The sequence below is a fragment of the Electrophorus electricus genome, chromosome 6 (assembly GCF_041902795.1).
Source record: "Electrophorus electricus isolate QZ-2024a chromosome 6, ASM4190279v1, whole genome shotgun sequence".
Lineage (NCBI taxonomy): Eukaryota > Metazoa > Chordata > Actinopteri > Gymnotiformes > Gymnotidae > Electrophorus > Electrophorus electricus.
This window is the reverse complement of record NC_137502.1, coordinates 13,881,665-13,907,666: the sequence shown is the minus strand read 5'-3', so window position 1 is coordinate 13,907,666 and position 26,002 is coordinate 13,881,665. Positions and strand designations below refer to the sequence as shown.

The window sequence follows — 26,002 nt, the reverse complement described above, 5'->3', positions numbered from 1 at the left end:
TAACATGATTGAAATTCTAATCTGCTCTGGATAATAGAGTCTGCCTAATTCAAAAATGTAAATAAATGATTCAGTTGTGATAACCTTCTGATTCACCGTGCACATGCAAAATTTTACACTTCTAACTGAAAAAATTAAAGCTGAAAATTAAATGCAGCCATATTGAAAATGAGAGGTTAAGTATTTATGCTAGTGCCTTATTGTTGAGCTTTATGCACTACAAGGCCTGAAGTTTCAAATGAGCACCCACAAGAGAGTATGAGAGAAAGAGAGAGAGAGAGAGAGAGAGAGAGAGAGAGAGAGAGAGAGAGAGAGTGTGTGTGTGTGAGAGAGAGAGAGAGAGAGAGAGAGAGAGAGAGAGAGAGAGAGAGAGAGAGACCAGATAAGAAGGTTGAGCAGAGATGACCCACATTGGAGTAACTGCTTCTGCATACGAAATGAGGTAGTTCGGCTTGTTAGCGCCCCAGTGGGGAAGCTAAGGGTGCTTAGAGATGTACAGACTCGGCTAGCATAGCGGCTAACTCCTCCTGCAATTCTATTACACTTGTTTATAGCTTCTGGCAAAGCACACACCAAAGATATTTTAGCACTTCACCTCTGGGACAGAGCGCGTATGTGCATGATAGAAGACAGATGCTACTTAACTCAATGCAACAAGGAATAAGGACAAAGCGAAGAGGAGAGTGAGTCCGTATGAAAAGAAAAGAAAACTGGACAAAAAAGGCAAATGGGAGAGAGAAAGAAAGGAAAGGAGAAATAAAGAGAGGAAGGAGTGAAGGAAACAGAAGCAGGAAGTATACAACAAGGACAAGTACTCTCTCCTCACTCTTCTCTTCAAACACACACACGAGTCCATGCAGGCACACTTGGCACATGTAGACGGTAGATATGAATAAACATTCTCTCAATGAGCTGATACTGACACACAGTGTGTGTGTGTGTGTGTGTGTGTGTGTGTGTGTGTGTGTGTGTGTGTGTGTGTGTGTGTGTGTATGTGTGTGTGTGTGTGTGTGTGTGAGTGAGTGAGACGTCCTTTTTGTCTGTTTCATCTGTAGCCAGGAAAGAAGACCAACAACCTGGAGTGACAGGCCACAGTCAACAATAATGCAAACAAAACTAGGAGCAGGGAGAGAGGGAGAGAGAGGGAAGGGAGAGAGAAAGCAAAATGGAGAGACATCCATAAACATCTAATCTTTGCAAACTTGGTAAACATCATGTATGCACACACTACTCTCGCATGCAACTGCAGACTCCAATATGTTGCTTATTATTACCATTTTCATACATGAAAATGTGCAGTTTTCATTAGGAAATCCACAACATATGTTCCTTAGCAAAAACCAAATTATAGGCTAATTATAAATTCAAACGCTTTGAGGAATTGTTGCTCAGATCTGCCTGTTTTTCATCTTTCTTCGCTCTCACCAGACACAGCTTGTCTTATCTTTGTGACAACATACTGCATCCGTCTAATTTTGTGTATGAGAAGTTCCCAGGGCTCCTCCACCCCGCAGTGCCATACAGTGGATAGCTTTGGAACTGCAGCCTTAGTGAAGCAAATATGATTCCCACTGCTGTGCAAACTTGATTTTAGATGCGCTACTCTGGTTTAAAGCACATTTGGAAGAATTTCTCTGGCATTTGGTAATGTTCCACAAAATGTAATATGCATAGCCTTATCAAAAGGAGGAGCAATTTCGGTCATTTGGCTGAAAAGGGGAGAACTTATTGATCCCTGTGTTCACTAAGGTCACAAAAATTCTTCACTTTATCACACCTACACAGACACCCACCCACGCACGCACGCACGCACGCACACACACACACACACACACACACACACACACACACACACACACACACACTCACACACACACTAGCAAAGCTAAGTTGTTCTAGATCTGGCAGCAAAAGAAAGCAGCCAAAAGCTGAATTGTGTAATGGAAAGATCCTTGATCCTGAAGTATCACATAATGGAAGTATGATTGCTCAGTTTCAAATAAACAGTGGCAGTCAAATAAAACAGTGGCTGGCTTGCTGGCACACTCTCCCTCATGGCTCTAGGAGCACATTACTACGGTGATTTCCTCCCAAGGTACACCTGTGAAGGCATGTGCAAGAGCCCTGCAAGAAAAATATTGCATTCTATAAAACTTCACCATAATCGGGCCAGGCACAATAAATCCAGGGCAGAAATATTAAAGTGGGACCGATATTTTCTCTAGTTCCCCTCCTAAAAACCACCAGTCAGCTGACCTTAGCATTAAAGATATATAATGCATTGGCCAAAGCGAGAGAGAGAGACAGAGAGAGAGAGAGAGAGAGAGAGAGAGAGAGAGAGAGAGAGAGAGAGAGAGAGAGAGAGAGAGAGAGAGAGAGAGAGAGAGAGAGCGAGCGAGCGAGCGAGCGAGCTGAATGCATGCAGTTGTTTGGTAGTCTTTAAGAGAGGTAGTGTCTTACTGTGTTACTTGCTTACTGGGGTCATTTGCTCTGATGGTCTCTCAATGAAAAGACAGACATATTACAACCAGCCTATTCCAGTGGCATTTTCAGCATTCATTAGATACCAAATTATGCAGAGCAGGCTTACATAAGACAGTAAATGCATTTAAGGGAGAGACTGCAATTATCCATGACTTATAAAATGGGAAAGTGCACAGGCACCAAGGCAGTGACTCTCCCAAGGACATCAGCACAAGATTTCTGTTCTTTTTTTCTCCACCATTCAGTAGTGCCGCCTCCAAGAGCCGCATCTGTTCAGAGTAACACAGTGCTATGTGTGAATAGGGATGATTTGGCCTCCACCTACACATGTGAGTGTACATCACACACTCATACACATGCAAACACACACACAAACACATACACACACACTAGCACTTGCTCATAAATGATGATAAGCTTGTTTCACAGTGGACTAGAACACAAGGTCTGGGACACACTTTCCTTTGTAAATGCAGAACTCACCCAGGAGCCATTCTACAGCAGGGAATCAATAAGTCCTTAATTAATATGAACACAAACAGACTACATAACAAATCTGTATACAGAGTATACAGATTAAATATATGTTTGATACATAAAATGGCAATGGAATTATATTCTGCTTTTGGTGAAAACATGTTTTATTGATCAAAACAAAGCATACAAAAGAGAATATTTTATATAACATCATATTCTCAATTACATCCATAAGCCAGTAAATGTTAAACAAACACTCGGACCATTCCTCCCCAGTCCTACTTCTATTAATCAAAAATGAAACCAATTCATAAATACCACCTTGGACAAAACTCTTTATATCATAGAAATTACTGTACAAATAAATGAATCGTTTACACAATTCGTTTACACCATTATCATGTCCTATTATGTATATTTGAGTTTGGAGCTGGGCTATTCTCTTGACAGCATGTTGTCCCCTGATCCTGATGAACTGAATCAGAGTGAGGGGTGAAGGATGAATACATAGAATAACGGAAGAAGAGACCCAGAACACTGTATGGGAGACTGCATGGAACAATATCAAGAGGAGGAAATAAAGAGGCATAATTGTCGATTCAGAAAGTGGGATGGATTTGGAGGGAGAGAGAAAAAGACTGAACTAAAGGGAGCGATATAGAAAAAGAGAGAAAGAGGCTGTGTTCTCAGTGGCTAGGGTTAGCTGCTGCTATCTCTTTAAGTTCCCTGGCTCCTCCCCCTCTGCACGGATGGTGAGAGACAGAGAGAGCGAGAGAGAGAGAGAGAGAGAGAGAGAGAGAGAGAGAGAGAGAGAGAGAGAGAGAGAGTTCTGACAGCAGCCGGAGCCACTTGATAAACTCTTGATTCTAGCAACCTGCATCCACCAGTGTGCGAGGGAGAGAGGGGAAGCGACAGAGAGAGAGAGAGAGAGAGAGAGAGAGAGAGAGAGAGAGAGAGAGAGCGAGAGAGCGCGAGAGAACGAGTGTGCATGCATGCATGCGTGTGCGCCTCCACAGGGCTCTCTCTCTCTCACACACAGAGACAGAGCCTGCATCCCTCTCCCAGACCCAGGCTGTCATCACGGACTATGGGAGGCGCCTCTACCTCGGCGTCGCTGTAGAGACACAGCGTGAGGCATCAGCAGTAGCAGCCTCAGCACGAGTGGCTGCTGTCGCCGCAGCAACGCAAGCTTCCTCGACGACGGGAGTTCCTGGGGGGGAAAGTGCTCTCTTCTCGCGCGCTTAGGCACACGCCACCGGTGCTCCACCTGCCTCGTTCTCCTCCCACCGCCTCATGCTCTTCCTCTAGCCCTTGTCCTCCTCCAGGTTCCTTCTCTCCTCTGACTAACGGACAGCGCTGGAGGAATCATCCTCAGCAGCCCAAAAGGACTCAGGTGAAACAGACAGTAAGTAACTGAACGAGAGACAGTTGCGTGTGTAGGGGGGTGGGGGATCCAGAGGTGACACGTGTGTGTGTGTGTGTGTGTGTGTGTGTGTGTGTGTGTGTGTGTGTGTGTTTGAGATAGTGATTTCAGCACTGACAGGAGAGGCGTTTAGGCCTTCAATGTCACCCCCAATCATCCCCCCACTGACCTAAAGCAGAGGGCAAAGGGCAGAGGTGAGTCAGTCAGCCAGAGGAAGCATTCTGTCTGGAGCCAAAGTAGTGAGCTCTGCCAGGCACCTTGACTTTCGTCTCTCTCTTCCCTTGCTCTCATTTGGCCATTGAGAAAGATATTAAAAGCTGTACCACAGAGAGAAGGACAGACAGACAGGGTAAAAGGAGGGAAGATGAATGGCTCTCCTTTGTGTCTCCTCAGGTGTGGGCTGAAGTGCTCCAGTGCCTCTACCCTGTGGCAGCAGTAGCACAGAGCCTGGAGCCGTGACGGCAGCCAGACCTCCTCTCCCGTCTGACTCCCTGCGGGAACAGCCACGGAATTTACCTACGCCGGCCACTTCTGCTAAAGCCCCTTCCTCCAGAATCTCACAGCAGGGAACGGTGTCCCGGCAGACTGGATTTTGTGCACTTTCAAAAGGAATTGAATTGAGAGCTGTCTCTGGGGTGACAGTTTACAATGTTTTCCAAAGAATTCGGAGAGCCGCAGTAGTTTCTTTATCATGAGGAGAGGCGCGGCAGGGGGGTTTGGATCGAGCACACGCCATTCGCCCTGAGGACAGGAGAGTTGCTGTGCTATTCATCATGCAAAAAAAAAAGAGCTCTCACCATACTCTTCCTCGGAGAACTCCCATCGTGAGTAAGGTTTCTTAGTTTGCTTGTGACGCATTAGGTGAGCCTAACTTGGATTAGGTTGTGCTTAAATAACCACACACACACAGTCACACGCACACACACACACACACACACCACATAAGCACATACAAGCTCACATGCACCACAAAATATTTTCGTTTGGTGAGGACCCCTTTCAGTTCTCTGTGTGAAATGGTTGCATGTTGCAACACGCAACTAACAGTCTTCCCTGTTTGGTGTAGGTTTCTCAAACCCACATTAAGAACAAAAGGAGATCCGTGCAGGACTTTGGGAATATCTGATCTTCTGGAATCTTTTGCCTTTGCCGCCTCCTTTCAAAAAGACAACAGTTTAATAAAGCAGGTTTTTGTGAACAAGGCCTGTTTTCTCCATTGAGAGTAAAATAATTCCTGAAGCGACACTCTGTTAAGAATAGATTCTTCTAGTCTGAATTCTGTGTGGGTGTACAAAGTGGACCATCACACAGGATGGCAATCGAAGAGGCAATTTCTTCTCAATAGTCCTCCGTACAACTGAATATGTTCTTCGGGAGTATCTGCACTACACTGACTGTAGATTGTAGACCCACAGATTGTAGACCCACCACATCCCTAAAGATGTCTGCGGTCCCAGAGGTGTGATGTGATGAAACGCATGTCTACTGCCCAGTTACCCCTGCCCAACCTTTCTCCGTAGCGTCTCCATTCCTGCACTGTGCCTTTCCCCAGCTCTTCTTGGATTTTGGTCCCAAGACGTTGTCCGATGCCCCACGCACCCCCCTCTGCTCCGCCGTCCCCCTCCAGAGCTCGTGGACCTGGCCCAGCAGTGTGTGGGAGGAGGCTTCCCCGGGTCTCCTGGCCCCCCGAGCACGTCTAAGATGCTGGAGCCCGCTGGAGCGGCCCGAGCCCCACATCGGATCGGCAGCAGCACCGCGCCCCCCGCTGGCCCCGGACATGGACCGCGGCTCGGCCCGGCCCCGCCCTCAGCCCTCCGCCCGTCGGCCCCCGCGCACCCTGTGAAGGATGTCCGAGAGCGTGGCCCCTGCCCGCGAGCCCTCTGAGACCCCCAGCCAGAGAGAGCGCATCCGCAGCCACATGAAGATGGTGATCGAACAGCTGGAAGGCATCCTCAGAGAGCTCAAGGATGTGGCCAAGGAACTGCGGGAGGTAAGCCTGGGATGCCTGGAGGGGGCATGGCATGGGGGGCGTGGCTGTCTGGAAAAGTTGAGCTGTTAGATGCGCTGGTGAACTGAGGCAGGAACTCGCATAGCTTAGATGTTGAGCCAAACCCCTTGCCTACTACTTAATGGTTAACACATTACTCTTGGACGTGAACAGGAAGTAGAAAGAGTTAGGAGGCATGAGGAAATTCAGGACTTTGGAGTAGATATTCAAGTGAGCTTGGCTGTGGTGAAGTGTAAGAGAGTTCTAGAATATGCTGCTCTTTGGTCATAGAGGGAAACTTTGAACATAACTCAATTGAAGTCTGTCTCCAACATGACCTACTTTGCTTTCATTTCAAGTGAGGCTGCGACATTTGTGAAGGTAGCTAACTTTGTCTTTCTGGGTGAAGCATTTTGTAAATTAGAAACAATCTAGAGAGAGTGGGATATCTTGGGATATCTCCAGAATTCTTATACCAAACAAAAGACAAAACCTTGGTGCTTGGAGTAAACCTTTGGTAAATAAGATTGCAGGAGGAAGAAAGTGTTACATGTCTCAAGATGGATGAACTCAAGACCATGACTTGGCCTAATCCACCTTCTTCTGCCTTTTCTTAGAGCTAGCGTCAACTCTATCAGCCTGGTTTTTGGAGTCGCGCTGCTTGCCTAGGCTTAACACTGCAGTTAGGACTAACTAATGACCCCTTCACTCTGTGATCCAGCATGTTTCGCTGGTCATCAGTGTGACGGTTGGAGAGGTGTAAGAGGAGGTGTGGGGCTAGGAAACTAGAGCTTCTAATGGAATTGTTGGATAAATTAGCTATTGACCGCATGTCATGACCAGTGCATTTGCGCAAAAGAAATGGTAAAATAGACATAGGGCAAACAGGCAAATGGAGTGGATTTTATACCAGAGGATGAGAGATGTGTGTGTGTGTGAGAGAGAGAGAGAGAGAGAGAGAGAGAGAGAGAGAGAGAGAGAGAGAGAGAGAGCGTTCGGGAGAGAGCTCAGAGGTGTGCTAGGTAGGAGTCAGGATTTGGCACTGCGATAGTTATGTAAGCACTTTGTTATCAGCTGGATTCCTACTGTATTCTACCAACTGCCATGGTAACAAGATCAAAAGATTCTATGGTGCATGTGTGTGTGCATAAAGGGAAGCTGATGGAGGGGAAAGAAAAGACAAATGTGTTGTGTGTCTGTGTCAATGTCATATCTGAGCTGACAAAACAGTGTGTGTGCGTGCGTGCGTGCGTGTGTGCGTGTGTGTGTGTGTGTGCGTGCGTTTGCGTGCGTTTTCATGCATGACAGAAAGTGAGAAATGGATGTAAGGTGTTTGTTTAGGACTGTGACTGAGGTGTTAGAATAATATTTATGTGAATTTCTCATGCATGTCATAAAGCATAATATACAGACCAATATGAGATAAATTGAAAGATTTCTCTCCCCTTTTTACAATATACAAAAAACCTTACAATATATAAAAGATAAATGATGTGTGTACATGTCTGTGTAGAATAACAAACCATTTTTGAGTCTAAGATCAGCTTTCTGTCCTTCACTGTGATGTGCTGTAAGACTTAATAAAAGGAAGGGAAGGTGAGAAAAAGTGTTCGTCTCACAGAGAAAGAGAAAGTGAGAGAGAGAATGTGTGTGTGGGGGGGGGATAAAGTCATTCTCAGGAGAGGAAAGCTTAATTAGAACAGCTCTTGCAGTCTCTCGCTATATATGGACTTCTTTATCGGCATTATCATTTTCCTGCCACGCCTACACCCAACCACCTACCCACCCACACAACCAGCTGCATTCTGCATCCCTCCTCAGCTGGCCTTTCTCTTGACCCCTCACTCTGAGAGGTGGGGTGGAGGTAGAGGGTGCTGACCTCTCACTCTGATAGGTGGATAGGTGAGTTGGAGGTGCTGACCCTAACTGTGAGAGGTGGGGCACTGACCCCTCGCTCAGCCCCACCCACTCACTCCCAGAACCCAGCCACTGCTCCCACAGCCTCCTTGCCGGTGTGATCCTAAGCAGCAGAGAGATGCCACGCCCCAGAATGCCACACCACGCCGCCGGGACTCGCCTGATCTCTGGGCACCACCGTGATTGATGATCAGAGGAGGTGAGCAGTGAAAATAACGCCAGCTCCAGCTATTTATAAATACCAGCATTACCAGTGCCCTCTGCAAAGTGTGCCTTCGCCCACACCGCGTATGCATAACACTAGAAATAGAAGGCGAGCGGTACAGGAATATGTTCAATCACACAAAGACAAAAATGCAATGCTCTGCTCGGAGCAGCGCTCGACAAACGCTGACTACTGTACCGGTAACGACAGCGCTGTACCATCCCTGCTGCTGTTCCAACCGTGGGTTGCCTGTTCGAAGTGCCATCGCGTGTACAGACTGCTAATGTTCCATAAAATCTTACATCTATTTCCATGTGAGACGAGCAGTATGATGTATAGCACGTGTCAGATAAATCGATGATAAATGATCGCACAGGCATGAGCTCCCTAATTCAGCAGGCTGGTATTACTTGTGTATATACAGTGATAAAGCTGTAGGTTACGCGTGTATATGTGCACGCGTGCGCGCGTGTGTATGTAGGAGGAGAGTTGTCCCACATACTATCCAATGAACCTCACGTGGGCCTCTGAGTCCCTGTATTCGCGGGGGTCCCAAATGCTCCAGCTCCGTATCAGTTGTAGTAGGCTTGTTTTGTCTGTAGGCATCTTCCACCTTTATTGTATACAGTAGGAGGATGGCTGCAGCTGCTGGTCTGAAATCAGTTGTGTTATACTGAGCAAAATGACTGCCAGAGCAGCAAGGCTGGATGTTTATTGACCTAGATCTCCCCTCAGACATGAAATAGGTAAAAATAACACTAAAAATAAATAAAGCATGCATGTGTGTGCGGGTGTGCGTGCGCACGGAGTGAAAGAGAAGCCTTATGCAACTCTGCCAATAACTTACATAAAATAACACAAACAGTTTTGATTTAGTCATCAGGCCTCTCAGTCCAGAAGACTAGTGCAAATCTGTTCATCTCTGAGGCAGACTTAGAGAGCCCAATTTAGCTACTGCCAGAGCCAATTCCTACAAACTGTTTAAAGGTCAAAGACAGGTCACCCAGTCTTACTGATTGTTTAGGCAGAGAAACAAGACTTGGCTAGACTTAAGTTATTTTAAGACGATTTAATTGGGGTGGACTCCACCCCTTTGTTTACTCTAGTGACCTCTTTCAGCTGGTGTGGTTAAAGACAGATATATTTGTGTTACAACAGTTGTGATTGCTAAAGTAAACAGGTCCCCTGAAGGTGGACAGTCTTGAATTGAATAATCAATATGTTTCATTAACAAGTAAATATCGTGGCTCCTTCTCCAATACAATATCATGCTTCTAAGGATCAAACATTAGAAGGAGATCTACACACAGATCCTACATACAAAGCCACGAATGGGCTTCTTGCAGTGGTACCAACATTCCCTCAGGCTGTTACTGAGATGCAAGGCTCACATCTAATGAGGCCAGGTATGAAGAATCAAGCGCAGAAAGATCATAGAAGCGAAGGGAGCTGAGGAGCATCTCAGTGATGTAATGCAACTCTGCGCTTGGAAATGAAGGCAGCACTAGAGGAAGAATTAGACGCCATCTAAAACACAAGAGGGGAGAGGACACAGGCAGACTGCATGATGGAAAGGAGAGAGAGATAAAAAAGAGTGAGAAAAGGAAAGACAGACAGACACACACACACATGCATGCACACACACACTTACACATGCACACATATACATTCACATGCACAAACACATGCACACATAATTGCAGCATTTAATGAGAGGGAATTGAATTTGGAAACAGCAATTATCCCCAGCAAAGAGCACTGGTAGACACTCCTAGCTTCACCTACCATGCAGATCTCGTCGTAGTCCATCTTTGCTGTCTCACACAAATTTTCCCAATCGTAGTGACATCATTAGATCTTTGCTATCCCTGTATTCTTGCAGCGGTTGAAAATCTCTCCGAAGACGTTCCATCCTCCGTTCCATCCTCCATTCCATCCTCTTGACGTGTCTGAAATATGCCAACTATTCCCGAAAATGTCAGAAATACTTGTCGAGATCCTGGAGTGTGAACAGTGCTGTGACAATAGCCATATCCCTGGCCGAGGGGTTGGGATACAGATAGAGATCTTATGCCAGACTTGTATGACGGAATCAAATCACGAAGTTTTGAAGCTTCTGTACCATCCCAACAGCTACAAATATGCATTGTCCTGGTTTAGATGTTCTTTCAGTATGTCCTCCATGTTAACGATGATAAAGAATGTTTACCTGAACTTGTAAAGTCCATGCCTAGAACAATCAGTGGGTTTCTCTGGTGGTCAGAGGGCCAAAAATCTTAACAACTCATTATAAAAAAAATGAACATTGATTTGTGTACATTGCCGGTTGTTGATATGACCGCAATCATGTTAGTAAACCCAAAGAAAAATAACTGATATACACTAATTTGTGATGAAGTACACAGAGTTTCCAGGGAAACAGGATGTTTTGGACAGAGGTCCTTCATCAGCTGTGCAAGCAAAATATATACATACATATATACACACACACACACACACACACACACACACACACACACACACACACACACACACACACACAAGGTAATGATTCTTGCACCCATATATCATGGCCTGAAATCCCAGAAGTAAGAGTTGTTTCCGCAGCTCTGCACTCAGACAGAACTGCACCAGCAGCAGCACTGAGTTACAGTTCCCACTGAGTGCCTTCTGGCTCAACTAATGCTCGGTGAGAAGTGACACGCCGCAGAAGTTAATCCAGGAGAGCACGCTGGCAGAAGCTTTCTCCGCGGCCACCCCGTGTGCCGTGCGCTCCCGCTTTTCGAGGCGCACTGTCCGCCGGAAGGGCAATGAGGATATGGCATGGCCATGAAATCAAAGAAATAAATGTGAGTAGTGAGATGGTAGCAGATGGAAAGGACAAGAGGAAAATGTTCCAAGCCAAGGAGATCTGTAAGTGGCATGTGGCAGGTCCTCGCAAACAAGGGAGTGGGGTATGTGTATCTGGAGTCAGATCACATAGCACTGTGTGCAAAGATATCTGGGTGAGACACAGAGAGAGCAAGGGAGAGAGAGTCACTCTGAGGGGGTGGGGGGACACAGGCATGCAGACAGCAGGAGCATGCCAAGCAGAAAGCCTTTCAGTGGGCCCAGACCCCCTCTATGTGCCCAGACGTGGTGCTGAGCATGGTGGAATCGGCTCAGGACACGCGGGGAGCTGTGCGGAGCCACGTGGAGCCACACGGAGCCGCAGGGGGGCCTTAAACCCTGAATCAAAGGCTGCTGCTCTCTCACCGGGAGTGTTTACTCTGGCTAATGCTCCACAACTTCCTCCAGCACTGGGTGAGCAACAAGGCGATATGGCCATGGGTGCAGCATTGCATGCTGTCCACTAGGGAAACGTAGAAGGCCTGAGACTGAGTTATAATTCATAAAGTTTTGTTTCCTGTCCTCTTGAGATGAATACAAATATTTGCTATGACCTTTGCTTGTTTTGAGCAGAGTACAATCTTGCTGTTTAATACCAAAAGCATTAAAATCTTGGAGCCAGTTTAGCTGTAGTGTCTAACATGTTTGACCAAAAGTACAATAATCTTATATACAGTTTAGCAAGTATTCTGTTTTGAGATGTTGTCTTCTGACATGGCAGTCAGCTAATATGCTGTACTCACCAAGGCCAAGCTGGAGACATTCTGTCAGAAATGGGTAATTGGAGAAAAAAATGTGTGCAGTAAATAAATGTGGTGAGCCTGAATATTTGTTTATCACTCCAGATGAAAAAATGACTGCATGAACATTGAAACAATTACTAGTCCAGGGACTATTATTTTAGGAACATTCAAAGCAACGAACAGTAGTAGTTGAACAGTTAACATAATTTTACTTAAAAAAGTCATTAAAGAAATGTGCAAAGGGATAAATGTCATGAAATTGTTGACTGCGGCCTGCTGAGACCAAATGCTACTAACAGCTTGTTATTGACGTTCTTCAATAATGCAGTAATCATTTGAGGCGAAGAAAAACAAGTGACTGCCCAGCATCACTTTTTGATGGGCACTAATCTTTATTGAGATGTCAAAGCAAGAGGCCTCACACTGTAGTGACTGAAACATTGACATTAAAAGCATGCTTTTTTTTGGTGTGTCATGATTAGTTTGCCTTGACAGCGTTATTCTGAAGGAAGCATGGAGACCTTCAATTGTCCATTTCCAGTACTTCGAAAATCTCCCCTTTTGCTTATAAGTTTGCAACATGAGTGGATGAGTGAAAACACAGCTTGTGAAAAGCCTGTAACATATTAGCTCACATAATGCATGACTTCCATTATGGATACAATCTGGGGTGCAGGTAACAACACCACAGCTGGTGTTTGTCAACTGCCAAACCTCTAACTCCCTGGATGGATGTTGGCCAGTTTGGCCACCTCATGCTCTCTCTGTGGGTCTGGGGTTCACTGCCTTTGCTGGGCAGCCAGCTAGAGACTTAATTTGCTGCAGATTAGCGTGAAGCTTAGGCCAGGCCACAGGTTCCGTTAGCGTTCGTGCTTTCTGACACTGTGCTCCTCAGCCAGACTGACGAGAGGAACTGTCACCCACTCCATCCCCCTCCCTACCTCCCCTCAGGCACTTCGGATGCACACGCAGTTGCCGGTCCAAGGCCACCATCACCGTCACCAGCACTTGGTTTCACTAACACATACTGGCCAATTTCTCTTTGCCCCTGACCTCATTTCCTTGCTCGGATTAAAATCTAAAATTAATGAGTGCCACCTCAGGGACAGGTGCATCGACTGGAGCTAAACTAATGAAGGTTCACAGCATGTACCTCTGCTTCAGTGACTTGGCTCTTTAAGGTAATGATGTCATCTTAGTGCAAACTCACCAAGGTAGCAAAAATGTTTTTACTACAATTACGGTTTATTTGTAATTTTTTTTATTTTATTTTATTTTGAAGAGGGATAACCTCAGCAGTGAAACACAATAGAGAGCTTATCATTGTTAATCAATTGAGATGTTCAGCTTAGTTACTAAAAAAAAGCAACAGGACACAGGGATACTTAACGTAAATAATTCAACACCTTGTTGGATCTAAGACAGCATAGAAAGCCCAGTAAAATGGCAGAGGAGTCCCAGTCTAAACTAGAATGCTTACTGTATGTTTCCGAGGGAGCATGAGAGGGCAAAAAATATAAAACATCAAGGCTGAGGGTGACACAACTGCATTAAAAGAATAGTTCCATTGCATGCTTTGGATGCTTTTTCTTGGTGGAGCGTTTGGCTATTCTGTGAGCTGGGTTCCCTTGATGCTATTTCTCGATTTCCAGGTGATAATACCATCTTGGCAAACAGAGCACTGCTTGTGCAATCTGACCTCACGTTTGGGGTAATGGGGGTTGTGTTTGGAGGACAAGCCAGTTATTCTCCACTAACAAATCAAATAACGACAGGGACATGATGACTGGGTGTGTGCAACCAATCAGATAGGCCTCCTTCTAATTCTGCATAGAAACTGTACTGACGCCACCACTAAACACAGCTCATGATGGTGAATGCTTGTTGAGCATCAGTTTGCTGGAGATTTGCTGGAAAGTTTGCTTTATAAAAAATGGCAGGGGTGCCAGGCCGAAGTCACAGTGCTGAAGACAGAGAACTGGATAGTTGAACAAGGTTGCAAAATGTCAACCATGTTGTGAAATTATGTAGAATTCACCCACAATGCAAGCTGTCTTTTGTTTGTTGATGTCAGAAGTGATTGGCTGCAATTGTAAGTTATAATTGTTTTTGCTTTTTGTAAAAAAGTTAACATTAAAATGTATACAACATTTATAGTGGAAACATTTCTGAGAACATTTTTGCAGACAACAGGACACTGTTTGAAGATGTTTCTCTCTCTTTCTCTCTCTCTCTCTCTCTCTGCATCCATCCTGTTTCCTGTCTCATTAACATTTGAAAAGCCAGTGTATCAGCAGGCAGTAGCTAGAACAGCTGAACCTCAGCTTTAGCGACTGCAGATTCACGCTTCACAAATAAAACCTTATCGATATTATATACAGAGGCCTACCTTCGCCTTAAATTTCACAGATGTATTTGTTTCTCCTGATTTTCCTCTCTCTTCCTATTTCTGATTTTCATTAAATCAAAAGCACTAAGTGAGCTGTATGTTAAATGCACACATCTTTACCTAGTGAGGACACAGTCTTAAACCTAGGGGCCCCAAACACAGAGCAAAGCAGCAGCAAAGCAGCGCCTGTAAACAACATCTTTTGACGGCAGCAAGAGGGGAGCTTTTCTTCCTTTAAGTTTGTCTTCATGTCAGCAGCACCACCAGACATCAGTCACGGTGTGCTGTCTGCTTCTGTTTGCAAGAAATGCAAAAGCATGCCTTCCTGGGAGAACACAAATAAAATGTGTTGCGTCCGTAACTTCGAAAAAAGCCTAAAATTAGACTGTCAAGACTATTAAAATCAGAAAAGGCTTATGATAATATGACTAATACCGATCTGTGTAATGTGTAATGTAATTCTTTTAAGATAACACATGGCTGAATATTTGCCTCATAGCACGAAAGTGCAGCCTTGTTTGAAGGAGGAAGCTGAAAATCTCCTGCTTCATTATGGTGTGCTGATATGCTCTGCACTGCAATATTGACCAGCCCATCATGCTGGTGAAATCCAGTGGATTAGCCTCCTGGTTCATCTTATTTCCTTCCCGGGGGCCCTCCATGGGCTTACTGTATGTTTCAGAGGGAGCATGAGAGGGCAAAAAATATAAAGCTATAGTTAGATTGTCCCAAATTGTACAAACAGTGCTGCATGGTGCCAGCCATGAACCAGTTTTCTCTCTACCAAATGTGAGTCAGGAGTTTGTGCTTTGAGATTTAACTCATTACATAGTACACGAAAAAAACACAGCTGACATGGTCCTTTCCTTGAAGGAAACAATGCTACATACTTCCACATTAATATAAGTTTTTAAAAGGATTAAAAACATTCATTTTAATACAATAATACATATATGGAATAATAATAATAATAATATTAATAATAATCTCCCGTGCCACACCCCTAGGTACCATTTTGGGAGTCCAAAATGTCAGCAACCATTTCAAAATGTTCCACCTCACAGGCTTCTGACCGTGTGTGAAATATGAGGATCGTTTATTCAGCTACGCCTTATGGCATTATGTTTCTTGTTTGTTTTTGTTTTTTATCTATTAATACGTGACAAAGTGAGCATCCTGAAATCTTAAACCAGAATCGCTTTGCACATAACTAGACCCAGGACATATCTATAAGCTTGGAAATACATTTATTTCATACCAAAAGGCTGCTTCACTCTGTCCGCCTCTTCTCTGGGGAGGGATAATGTTGGTGCATCCAGGAAAGGCAGAGATAATAGCTTCTCCCTGCAGCTCACCCCTGTTCTTTTGCTCAGAGAGAGAGCTAGCCGACTGGCCAAAGCTGCCGATTGCATGTGCACTATGACTTTGATCCATTGAAGCAGTTGCACTGACGGGTGTGTTCAGGACTCTTTCTGCCTCATCACTGTGCCGTGAATTAAACCACTGGCCTGGACCTAATGGAGTGAAAAAAATGGCACTCTGACTTTTACATGAGTTAATTGTTTTTCAAGCATGCTTAATGCAGAGAGGGGAAAGGATGCTTTTATTAGCGTCGAGTAGGATTGTTTTAAGGGTTGAATGCTTGATGGGTTTTGCCATGCAAACACATTTTTCAGAAAAAAAAAAAATAAATAAATAAATAAATGCACCATTTGGCCTGGTAACGTATCAGCACGGATTAACAGGACAGACTTGGAGCTCAGTGCTAAACAAGCACTTACAACACTGGCAGAGGGCACACATGGACTTCCATAATTGCTGGTTGTATCATGAGCTGACATAAACTGCTGTGGCTCGGTGATCCAAGTCGCTTGCAAGTTATATTTAGACAAGGAATAGCAATTTTTGTCTAACGATAAACACGTTGCCCATAGCAGTAGACAATTCTTTGCACCTCCACTTCAGACACAGAAATATAGTTAGGACCTGGTTCTGGTAATATCATGCCTCTATTACGATATGCCAAAGGATTTTCAAGCTTTATTTTGTGCCAAGGCCTAGAAGACACAGTAATGGCAAGAGATCATGCATAACTAAACTGTATTTCTGGGATTGGACATGGTGACTCGACCTAGTTTTCAGGGATCCTGTAATGTGATTGTTCTGAGAATGCAAGTGGTAATATCCACAGCTTTTACAGCAGGCCATTGACAATCATGCATGCCTTGTCTTTAACCTCTAATGCCTCTCAGTCAGTGTTTGAAGTCAAAAGACGGGGTGAAATGATTCCAACATTAGATTGATTCCTGGCATATTCTTTTATTTTTGGCTCAGATGTAGGTTAGGTTGAATCTCAATGACAGAGCGGGTCTAGAATGGCACAAGCTTTCAGATTACCTCTACCATAATTATAATTCATTAATGCAATACAGCATTTCTTATTTAATTCAAGAAATGCACTGCCAGCTCAAAGATAAGCACTTAAATATCATTAATTACATATATTCAGAAGTCTTCTCTCAGCTTGAATGCTTGCATGGACCTAATCAACTAAAAATGTTACAGAGGCCAAGAGGATGTATATCTGAGATCTGCTGAAGCCTAACAGAGCAAGCGAGTTATGATTATGCTGGAGTCTAATTCCTCTCGACCTCAACCTAAAACCTAAACATAAAACTGGAGTTTCATATAGTTGCACATTACAATTTGAGACTTCAGATCAGCTGTGGTAATGTGCAGCTATTTGCCATTACCCTAGCCTTGCCGTGCTAGCTTTGCTGCTGGCCTTTCAGAAGCAGAGCCATGTCTTCTGCTGAACAAATGGTCGAGACACATTGGAGTGACATCAGGCTTGCAGTGATGTGGTATTCGCCCATGCTGCTTATAGCCCCCATCCCCAAAGTGAAAAAATCGACATCACTTTGAGCTCAAGCCAAGCAGCTGCCTCCACAGCACCATCACACTGACAGGTGTCTGCTCCAGGCTGGTGTTGATGAAGGAGGAGTAGAACAGATCACAGATTCATTATTCACAAGATGTGTTCCCTAAATCCTGTACCGTGTTGGTGGTCCAACAAACTGAGGTGGCCATGTGGAACTCAGGTGTTTGGCAGTGTGAAACTAAGCTGGTGTGGAACCTAGGTGGTATTTAGGAGCATGGAACTAAGCTGGTGTTTGGGAGCATGGAACTGAGCTGGTTTTGGGAGCATGGAATCAAACTGGTGTTTGGGAGTGTGGACCTGAGCTAATATATGGGAGCGTGGAACTGATCTGGTGTTTAGGAACGTGGAACTGAGCTGGTTTTGGGAGCGAGGAACCAAGCTGCTGTTTGGGAGCATGGAACTGAGCTGGTGTTTGGGAGCATGGAAGTGAGCTGATGTTTGGGAGCGAGGAACCAAGCTGGTGTTTGGGAGCATGGAAGTGAGCTGGTGTTTGGGAGCATGGAACTGAGCTGGTTTGGGGAGCATGGCTCAGTGCAACTGGCCTCTGCTCTGTTAAAGCTGAGCATTCCCTTCCAGGCCACTGAACAGGCGATGTGGATTCACCGTATGGATCAACAGGGCACAGACCATGGACCATGCATGGGATTATGAAGAGGGCATGTGTATGTCAGGTCCATCAGCATAATGGAAGAAACACGATCATTTTCTGTCCTGACCTTAACTCTGAATCACTGGACCTGTCGCCTCTGGTCCTGCTTAATTGCACTGCACACAAGATGGATTGGTCTGATGATCTCTTTCGAGCTTGCACAAGTCAGTCACACTGATCATTTGATGGAATTAGGGGGAATGAACAATACTTTTTGCTTAAACTTAGAAGCAGAGACAGATAGTTTTGGAATTTCAAGACACTATGTACAATAGCTAATTTACAGTAATGAAGCAATTGCTTCACCAGGAAGCAAGCAAAAAGAAAGCTAGCAATAGGTAGCTAGCCACAAACCCATTAACTGTCATAAAATCACCCCCTCTGATCCTGAGTCCTCACTCAGGCACTAATTTAGCATGCACGCCTCTCGCCCAAAAGGCAATTAAACGCCTAATGGGCAGAGACATTAATTCCTGGGCTTGTTGGCCTAAGAGCCAGGGATGACATGGCTGTAATAAAGCACTGTGTTGAGGATGGGTGAAGAGACAAGAGCCTTCAGGTGAACAGTGAAGGTCAATGGGACTGATGAAGTTTGAGGGAGCAAATATGTCCTTTTCAAGCGTTATAGAGGAGTTGTGAACTCAGTGGGTAGGACACAAACCTGTGCAAATACACACATACATGCACACACGTGTTCACACACACATACACATGCACATCCTATGGTTTCTCTGGAAATCATTCACCATGCTACACTGTTGTAACTCTCTGTACTGGAATCTTCTTCACATATATGCAAACGGAATATATATATATATATATATATATATATATATATATATATATATATATATATATATATATATATATATACATATATATATATATATATCCACACATTATCTACATTTAAAAACTGCTTTCATAATTTTAATTTGCTTGCATAAGCATGAAAAATAGTATTCTAATGAATGAATGAATTGATTGATTGATTGACCTTAGGCCCATGTTTACGTAAGTGTAACACAGTGCAAGTAACCAGTCAAATATAAGCTCCCTCTGCTGTTTGGCCATGGTCATAAGCATACTGAAGGCATCAGGTTCCCTTTCATAAGCACTCAGACTCAAATAGGTTTGATGGCTGCAACCAGTAGTTGGGTGAAGTGGCATTTGGTTGGTCAGCAGCTCTTGCAAATGGTCCAGCTCAAATGAGCTCCCATCACGTGAACAGAAGCTGACATTTGCACTCAAGGAAAATTGCACATTCTGTTATGTTGCCACATTCCCAGATTAATTCAAGGGTTCCTTAACAAGCTTTTGTATTCATTACATTTTCTACAACATTAACCAATTGCTACGCAAATTGCCAACACAACTTGCTACAATTTTCTTTACATAAAAAGAAACAGTTTTGATTTTCACAAATAAAAAGAAAGAGAAAAAAAGAAAATGGATGCAACTGCTATGGTATTTTCTAGACTGTTATGCAGCTCAGGTTGTTGTCTGCCTGTGCATTTATCGCTGTGTGAAAAGGATTGCACATTAAGCCGTGGGGTTTTTAACTGTTCATGTTTCATGTAGTGGAGAAAGTCACAGAAAATGAAAGTTCAGAAACCTCTGAAGGGATATTCATCAATGCCTCACTGATCTAATATGTACTCATTGAGCTCAGAATAGAAATAAACTGCTGAGAGAAAGAACACTTCCAGGGCTTTGCCCCCAGTGGACCCAATGTGCATTATTCTGTTGTTTTTTTTCTGTGATATGCATTTAGCCAATTCTCATATTACTTACTTCCATCTTTCTACTGGGAATACTTCTCAAATAAAGTCACATGTATTCATCATCATTGTCAGTGGATTAGCAAGCAGATGCTGGGCTTAATCATAGCCCTCCCTCTCAGGACACAGCGTACAGAATAAAACTCCAGTGGGAATGGAGGATCCTACTGCTACATTCTGCTGTGAACAATACAGCTGTTCCTTATGCATGATTAAGCAAAGACAGAAATCTTCTTTACTATAGATAAAGCAGAAAAAGAAAATAAGTGAAAATCCAGATAAAAAAAGGACAGAAAAACAATTATATTGCACTATGTTGGCATAGACCAATTAAAATGTCATGTCATGCATGCAACATTAGGGAAGCTTGACAAGTCCCAAGTTCTCCATGAGGCTGTGATGACCTAGATTGGTACAGTGGATTCCTAAAAGAGGGTCTCTCTTGGACAAGAGAGCTACTGCGGAACAAAGTGCATTCAAGTTGGAAACGCTTTCCAGATGGCAGCCTGCCTTTAAATACAGCCTCACTACCCTTCACGCAGAGCCATGTGGAGAATGTGTCTCTGCCTCTTTTCTGCATCGCCACTAATTGATGCCTCGGGCTGGGAAAAACAAAACACGTCTCTGTGTGACACTTCAGCATGTGGTCGTGAGCTCTTAAAGGTGCACCTGCAGGGAATTTCACACCATGAGATGATGCAGCTAAACCGGGCTGGCCGGGGACAGGCATACACCTGGGAAAGAGTGACACGGGGAAAAATTAGCCCTGCAGACAGGATCTGGCTCGCAGCAGAAGGCTTTTTAAATGGAGAGTAACAAAAGTTATGTAACCAGCTTTGCATTATACCATGCTAATGTGACATCATGCTTTCATAACACAGACAAGGATGGGTAATCTTTAGTAGTGTTAACCATGAAAATGATCAAGAATGCACTGGGCTCCTAAAATCTTATTACATTTGTCTTATCATTTGATTGACAGGTAGATGTGATGACCAGAAGGATCCCTGGGGTAATATCACTCTCAGTGCATTTTGGCTCATTGGAGTTGTGGTGAAGGGTAAACTGAGGTATTGCTCCATTGGGGTGTGGCCAAGCAGAATGAGGCAATACCTGCTGGTAGGTGTGCAATTAGAGATACTGCACCAATGCACAAATCTCAGAGCTGCTCACTGATTTTGCTGCTGCCAGCTTTTTTGCAACACAAAACTCAAGTGTTGCTAAATCTAAAGGCTTTTAATTCTGAGTTTAGTCTTGTGCTATTTTAACACGAGAACCAGATGTATAAACTCAATGCGGCCTTCCATTACATTACCAGAGATGTTTCAAGATGCATAAATCCACAAAGAAAATTGTATTTTTGCAGGGAATTTCAATGAAATCCAAAGTAGGCTACTAATAAACATAATTGAAAAATGAATCGAATTATTACATAACATACATTATAAACCTACATTATAAACGTTCATTGGTTTCGCGGCTATGCCTGGCATTGTCGGGAGTTGAAATCACAGGACACATGGCCTTTGGAAAAAGTTCGTCCCTAAGGTTGGCCAATAAGTAGTGAGTATTAGGAAAAGGTTGCACTGCCATAAGAAGTGTTAGAGAGAACAGAGCTGCGTGTTGCAGCTAGTATTTACACACTGCAATAAAAGCCAGAAAGACAGCCCAGTTGCCATAAGTAGTTTGCTTTGCAAGTCAACTGGTCGTGAACCCTCAACAACCAACTGTAAAATGGTCAAGGCCACTTTAGCCTTAAGATGGTGACCACAGCACCTAAAAAAAGCTTGGCAGGCATAAAATGGTGGTGATTTGAAATCTTTTAAAATAGCTTCAATGTCTGCCTTTTTTATCCATTAACATTCCACGCTGTGATTCCCTCCACCTCCTCCACCTGATTTGTTTATGATACTTTTTATGTGAAAAAATTCACAAGCATACGTAGACAGAACATATTCAACATATTCAACAGAGAAGAGAAAGCATAATATCTGTAAGAATTCTGTAACATTATGCTATTAAACAGGAAAAGAGATAGCTAAGCACATTTTAAAAAGGACAAGCCAAAGATTCTCTTGCCAGGGCTTTATGAGTAAAAATCTATCAGAAGTGCTTCCTGTCTCAGGATAACTGGCAGAAAGCTGAAGTAGATGATATGAAGCTGTTCTTAGAGCAGCTTAGTGAGACAGAAGGACCAAGGGTGACTAGTAGAATGCCAAAGTGGATGATATGAAGCTGATTTCAGAACAGCCTAAAAAAAACCAAAGAATGACTGGTAAAAGACTGACAAATGATTAACTGATTTCGGAACAGCTTAAAAAATTGTTACTGTTATCCCCATAAGTTTCAAAAGCAGTGAGCTACTGTCTTTCATCCTGTACATGTGACTTCCATGATCAGGGACACTGTATTTCGCGGGCACTGTGACTGTGCTCCAGTTTAACCGCACACCTCTGATATAATTTAAATAGACTGACTATGCCCCAGATTGTGGTGTGTATTTGCACACATGCATATTGGCATGTTGGTTTCAGAGAAACTATTTGTGTGAATGTGTGTGTGTGTGTGTGTGTGTGTGTGTGTGTGTGTGTGTGTGTGTGTGTGTGTGTGTGTGTGTGCCCCATAGATGATGAGAGCTGTACATTTCAGAGGAGTTTGGTGGGATGTGTTTATGTGCATGTGTGTGCATGTGTATGTGTGTGTGTGTGTGTGTGTGTGTGTGTGTGTTTGTAAGAGATAGAACATCTGGTTGTGCAGGCTCTTGACTGAGGCACACTCTGTGTGAGGCAGACAAATAATCACAGAATAAGAGGACTTACTATCGCAGGTCACCTCACACAGTCCAGGCAGAGTGTGGGGCCTCTTTTACATCTTTTACTGCTCATTCTCTCCGTACAGCCATGCTATGATTGGCTCCTCACTGCTTCTAGCCACTCCCCTATTCTAGCCAAATTACTGCAGTTTCACATTTGGTTTCAAGCTTTGCATCAAGAGATCACAACCCAAGCTGTTCATGTCCAGTGCAGAGCTGAGATATGTGGGTGGCATATGAAACATTTATTGCTTGTACATGGACACATGAATGAGTGAGGCCGGTGTCATGCTGCATTTATTAAATTTATATGAAGCCTTGAGTGTGTTGTTCAGAATTCAATAAAGGCAAACACTGTCTGTAGTGTTCCAGGCCCAAAGGGATATATTTTATTAAAAATGTAAAGCTTTATATAGAGCATATAGGGCCTGGAATAATGATTAGAAGACAATCGGTATACAGATTTGCCATATGAATATGAACTTAATATGAAGCAATTAAATGCAGAAGATATGAAACATGTCTTGCTTCAAGAAATCTATTATTAATGCTGAAAGCTTGCAAGCAATTTAGTAATTTTTTGATCATCCCTCATGACACCACAGCAATGTACCTACAGTACACTTGACCAAACGTGAGCACAAACACGATTCTTTCCAAATATTAGCTACAGTTGTTGGACTGAGCTTTCTGTTCCATTTTTATGTTTCGAACCTTTGTTGCTAATCCATATAAACATTTAGAAATTAAATGAATGTCAGAAAACAGCATTTGGTTAGTCCTTGTACCTTTCAAGTCCTTGTACCTTTCATTAGTGGGTATTCATGGCATGTCTTTGAACCTGACAAACACTGTCAATCAGTGTTAAGACCAGCTTCTTTTTATGCATTAGCCAACAAAGCATGCTGAGTAATATACAGTGCTAATAAGACAGATATTGTAGTTGTTGAAATACAAGAACAAAGCTAGGATTATGGTCATATATTTTTCACAGAGGGATATTTGTTGAATTTTTGAAGTGGCGTTTTATGGATTGCGAATGTATGAGTTTGGCCAAGCAGTTCGATTCAGTGAAATCCACAGGATCTGTACATTTACTTGTAGATGTTTGAAAGGTACTGCAGCATCGACTCAGATATGATTTTATATCCATATATATATATATATATATATATATATATATATGTGTATAAACCCAGGAAGACCACTGAAAGCTGTATGTGGTCCAACCAATCCTGAAATCCTGGCTGATGTTTGGATGGCCATGACAGGCCCCTCTGCATGTCTGTATTACTGTAGTCTATACTGAGAACCCTGGGGCCTGGGACCCGGCATAAGAGGGCAGTCTGCAGTCCGTGTTCTACTCCGCGACGACTTCGTGCTGCTGGACTTGTTTTCGCTGGCTATATTTAGAGTGGCCTGCTCGTGTGCAGATAGAATACTAATAAGTGCACAGTAAAAGCCCGAGCTAGGGTTCAGCATGAGAGGCAGACTCCTGCATGGTTAAGCTCAAGTGCGCATGCAAGCATATACACACATGTATGCACACGTACACACACAATGCATATTTGGTGCTAGAACTTCTAATGATGTTAATTTTTGCATGCAAAATTCGTAAATATGGATGAGAAACTTAAACGGGCATGGCTACACGATGCCATTATATTCCTTTAATTTTGGATATGGATGAAAGGATGTTCATGAAAGTATGACGAGACAATGGAGATGTGTGTTTGAACAAAGCTGTGCATCATGTAGATGGTCTGGGAAGGGTTACAGTAAAGATAACACGACTCACATCATGTACAGATTCAGCCAACCTCAGCTGTTCATTTCCTGTATCAGTCTTATCACCCCCATCCCACCCCTTCCTCCTCTCTTTGTTTTGGGATTTTTCTGCTTGCTCTTTCTCTCTGTTTCCTTTCTCTTATGTATTGCACCCTTCTTCGCAATTTCTGCTTCACTTTTTGTATTTTTCCTTCTAGTTGTCTCCTTTGCCTTCCAATCTACTCTCTCTCTCTTTCTGTGTGTGTGAGTGCATCTCTGTCTGTCTCTCTCTCTCTCTAAAGGAACACTGCAGCAGATGCCAAAAGACAGCATTAGGCAGAGAACTAAATATGAATGCATCTGCATAACTGATACTGTATCCAGGCAGTCTTCAGAACTGAGACACTGATTATGGAAAACAGGGTGAACGGAGACATCACTTCAAAATCATTAATAATGTCAAACATTATTTCAAAATCAAAGAATTTACAATTCCAAAAATCTGTGTAAAGAAAAAAATTTTTTTAAGACATATATAACATGATTTTAAAAACAGAGTTTTTTTAAAATTTGTGTAATTGAAACAAATTTTTATAAATCATTTTTATTATATTAAAATGTAATTATACTATAAGCTCATGACCTTGACATATGCTTTGAGCTTGCTTGAGCATATGACCTCTGTGGAAAGCTATCAGAGTGGATGATGTTACTGGTGCAGTTATAGTATAGAAGTGGCTAAGGATTAAGGTCTATAAATTTTGCGTGATGCACCCATCCCCCAGTATTGAGTGGGGCAGTGAACTGGATGAACAGTGGCCAGGTACAGAGGCGAACTCTGCCACACATCCAGAGAACGATAGTAAGAGGGAAATGGCAGGCAAGATGGATGGGTAGTGGAGTGCCTCATACCCGCCAGAGGGACCTGGACACTGCTAGGAGAGATTATTAAAATAATGATCATATACATTGCCTGGCCAAAAAAAGGTCACACAATCTAATATTTCATTGGACCACCTTTAGCTTTGATTACGGCACGCATTTGCTGCGCCACCATTTCCACAAGCTTCTGCAATGTCACAACATTTATTTCTGTCCAGAGTTGAATGAATTTTTCCCCAAGATCTTGTACTGATGATGGGAGATTTGGACCATTGCGCAGTCTTCTTCAGCACATCCCAAAGATTCTCAATGGGGTTCAGGTCTGGACTCTGTGGTGCCCAATCCATGTGTGAAAATGATGTCTCGTGCTCCCTGATCCACTCTTTCACAATTAGAGCCCGATGAATCCTGGCATTGTCATTTTGGAATATGCCCGCGCCGTTCAGGGAAGATAAAAATCAATTGATGGAATAACCTGGTCGTTCAGTATATTCAGGTAGTCAGCTGATCTCATTCTTTGGGCACATAACATTGCTGAACCCAGACCTGACCAACTGCAGAAACCCCAGATCATAGCACTGCCCCCACAGGTTTGTACGGTAGGCACTAGGCATGATGGGTGCATCACTTCAGCCGCCTCCCTTGTGCCCTGATGC

The 26,002-nt window shown here is 43.5% G+C and overlaps 1 protein-coding gene across 5 annotated transcripts in view; it reads left to right on the top strand.

Moving 5' to 3' along the window:
- Nucleotides 1-3,602: 3,602 nt before the first annotated feature.
- Nucleotides 3,603-26,002, top strand: part of LOC113576097 (inhibitory synaptic factor 1) — a 41,456-nt gene continuing 19,056 nt past the window's right edge. Inside the window, exons 1-4 of one of the 5 annotated variants that reach the window (XM_081715861.1) lie at nt 3,603-4,354; nt 4,487-4,578; nt 4,778-5,208; nt 5,451-6,374. In XM_081715861.1, coding sequence (XP_081571987.1) covers nt 6,231-6,374 — 144 coding nt within the window. In that variant the 5' untranslated portion in view covers nt 3,603-4,354; nt 4,487-4,578; nt 4,778-5,208; nt 5,451-6,230. Of the gene's footprint in view, nt 4,367-4,482; nt 4,579-4,777; nt 5,209-5,450; nt 6,375-10,975; nt 11,797-26,002 lie in introns of those variants that run through there. The other 4 variants (XM_081715858.1, XM_081715860.1, XM_081715859.1 and 1 more) reach the window with 4 other exon arrangements.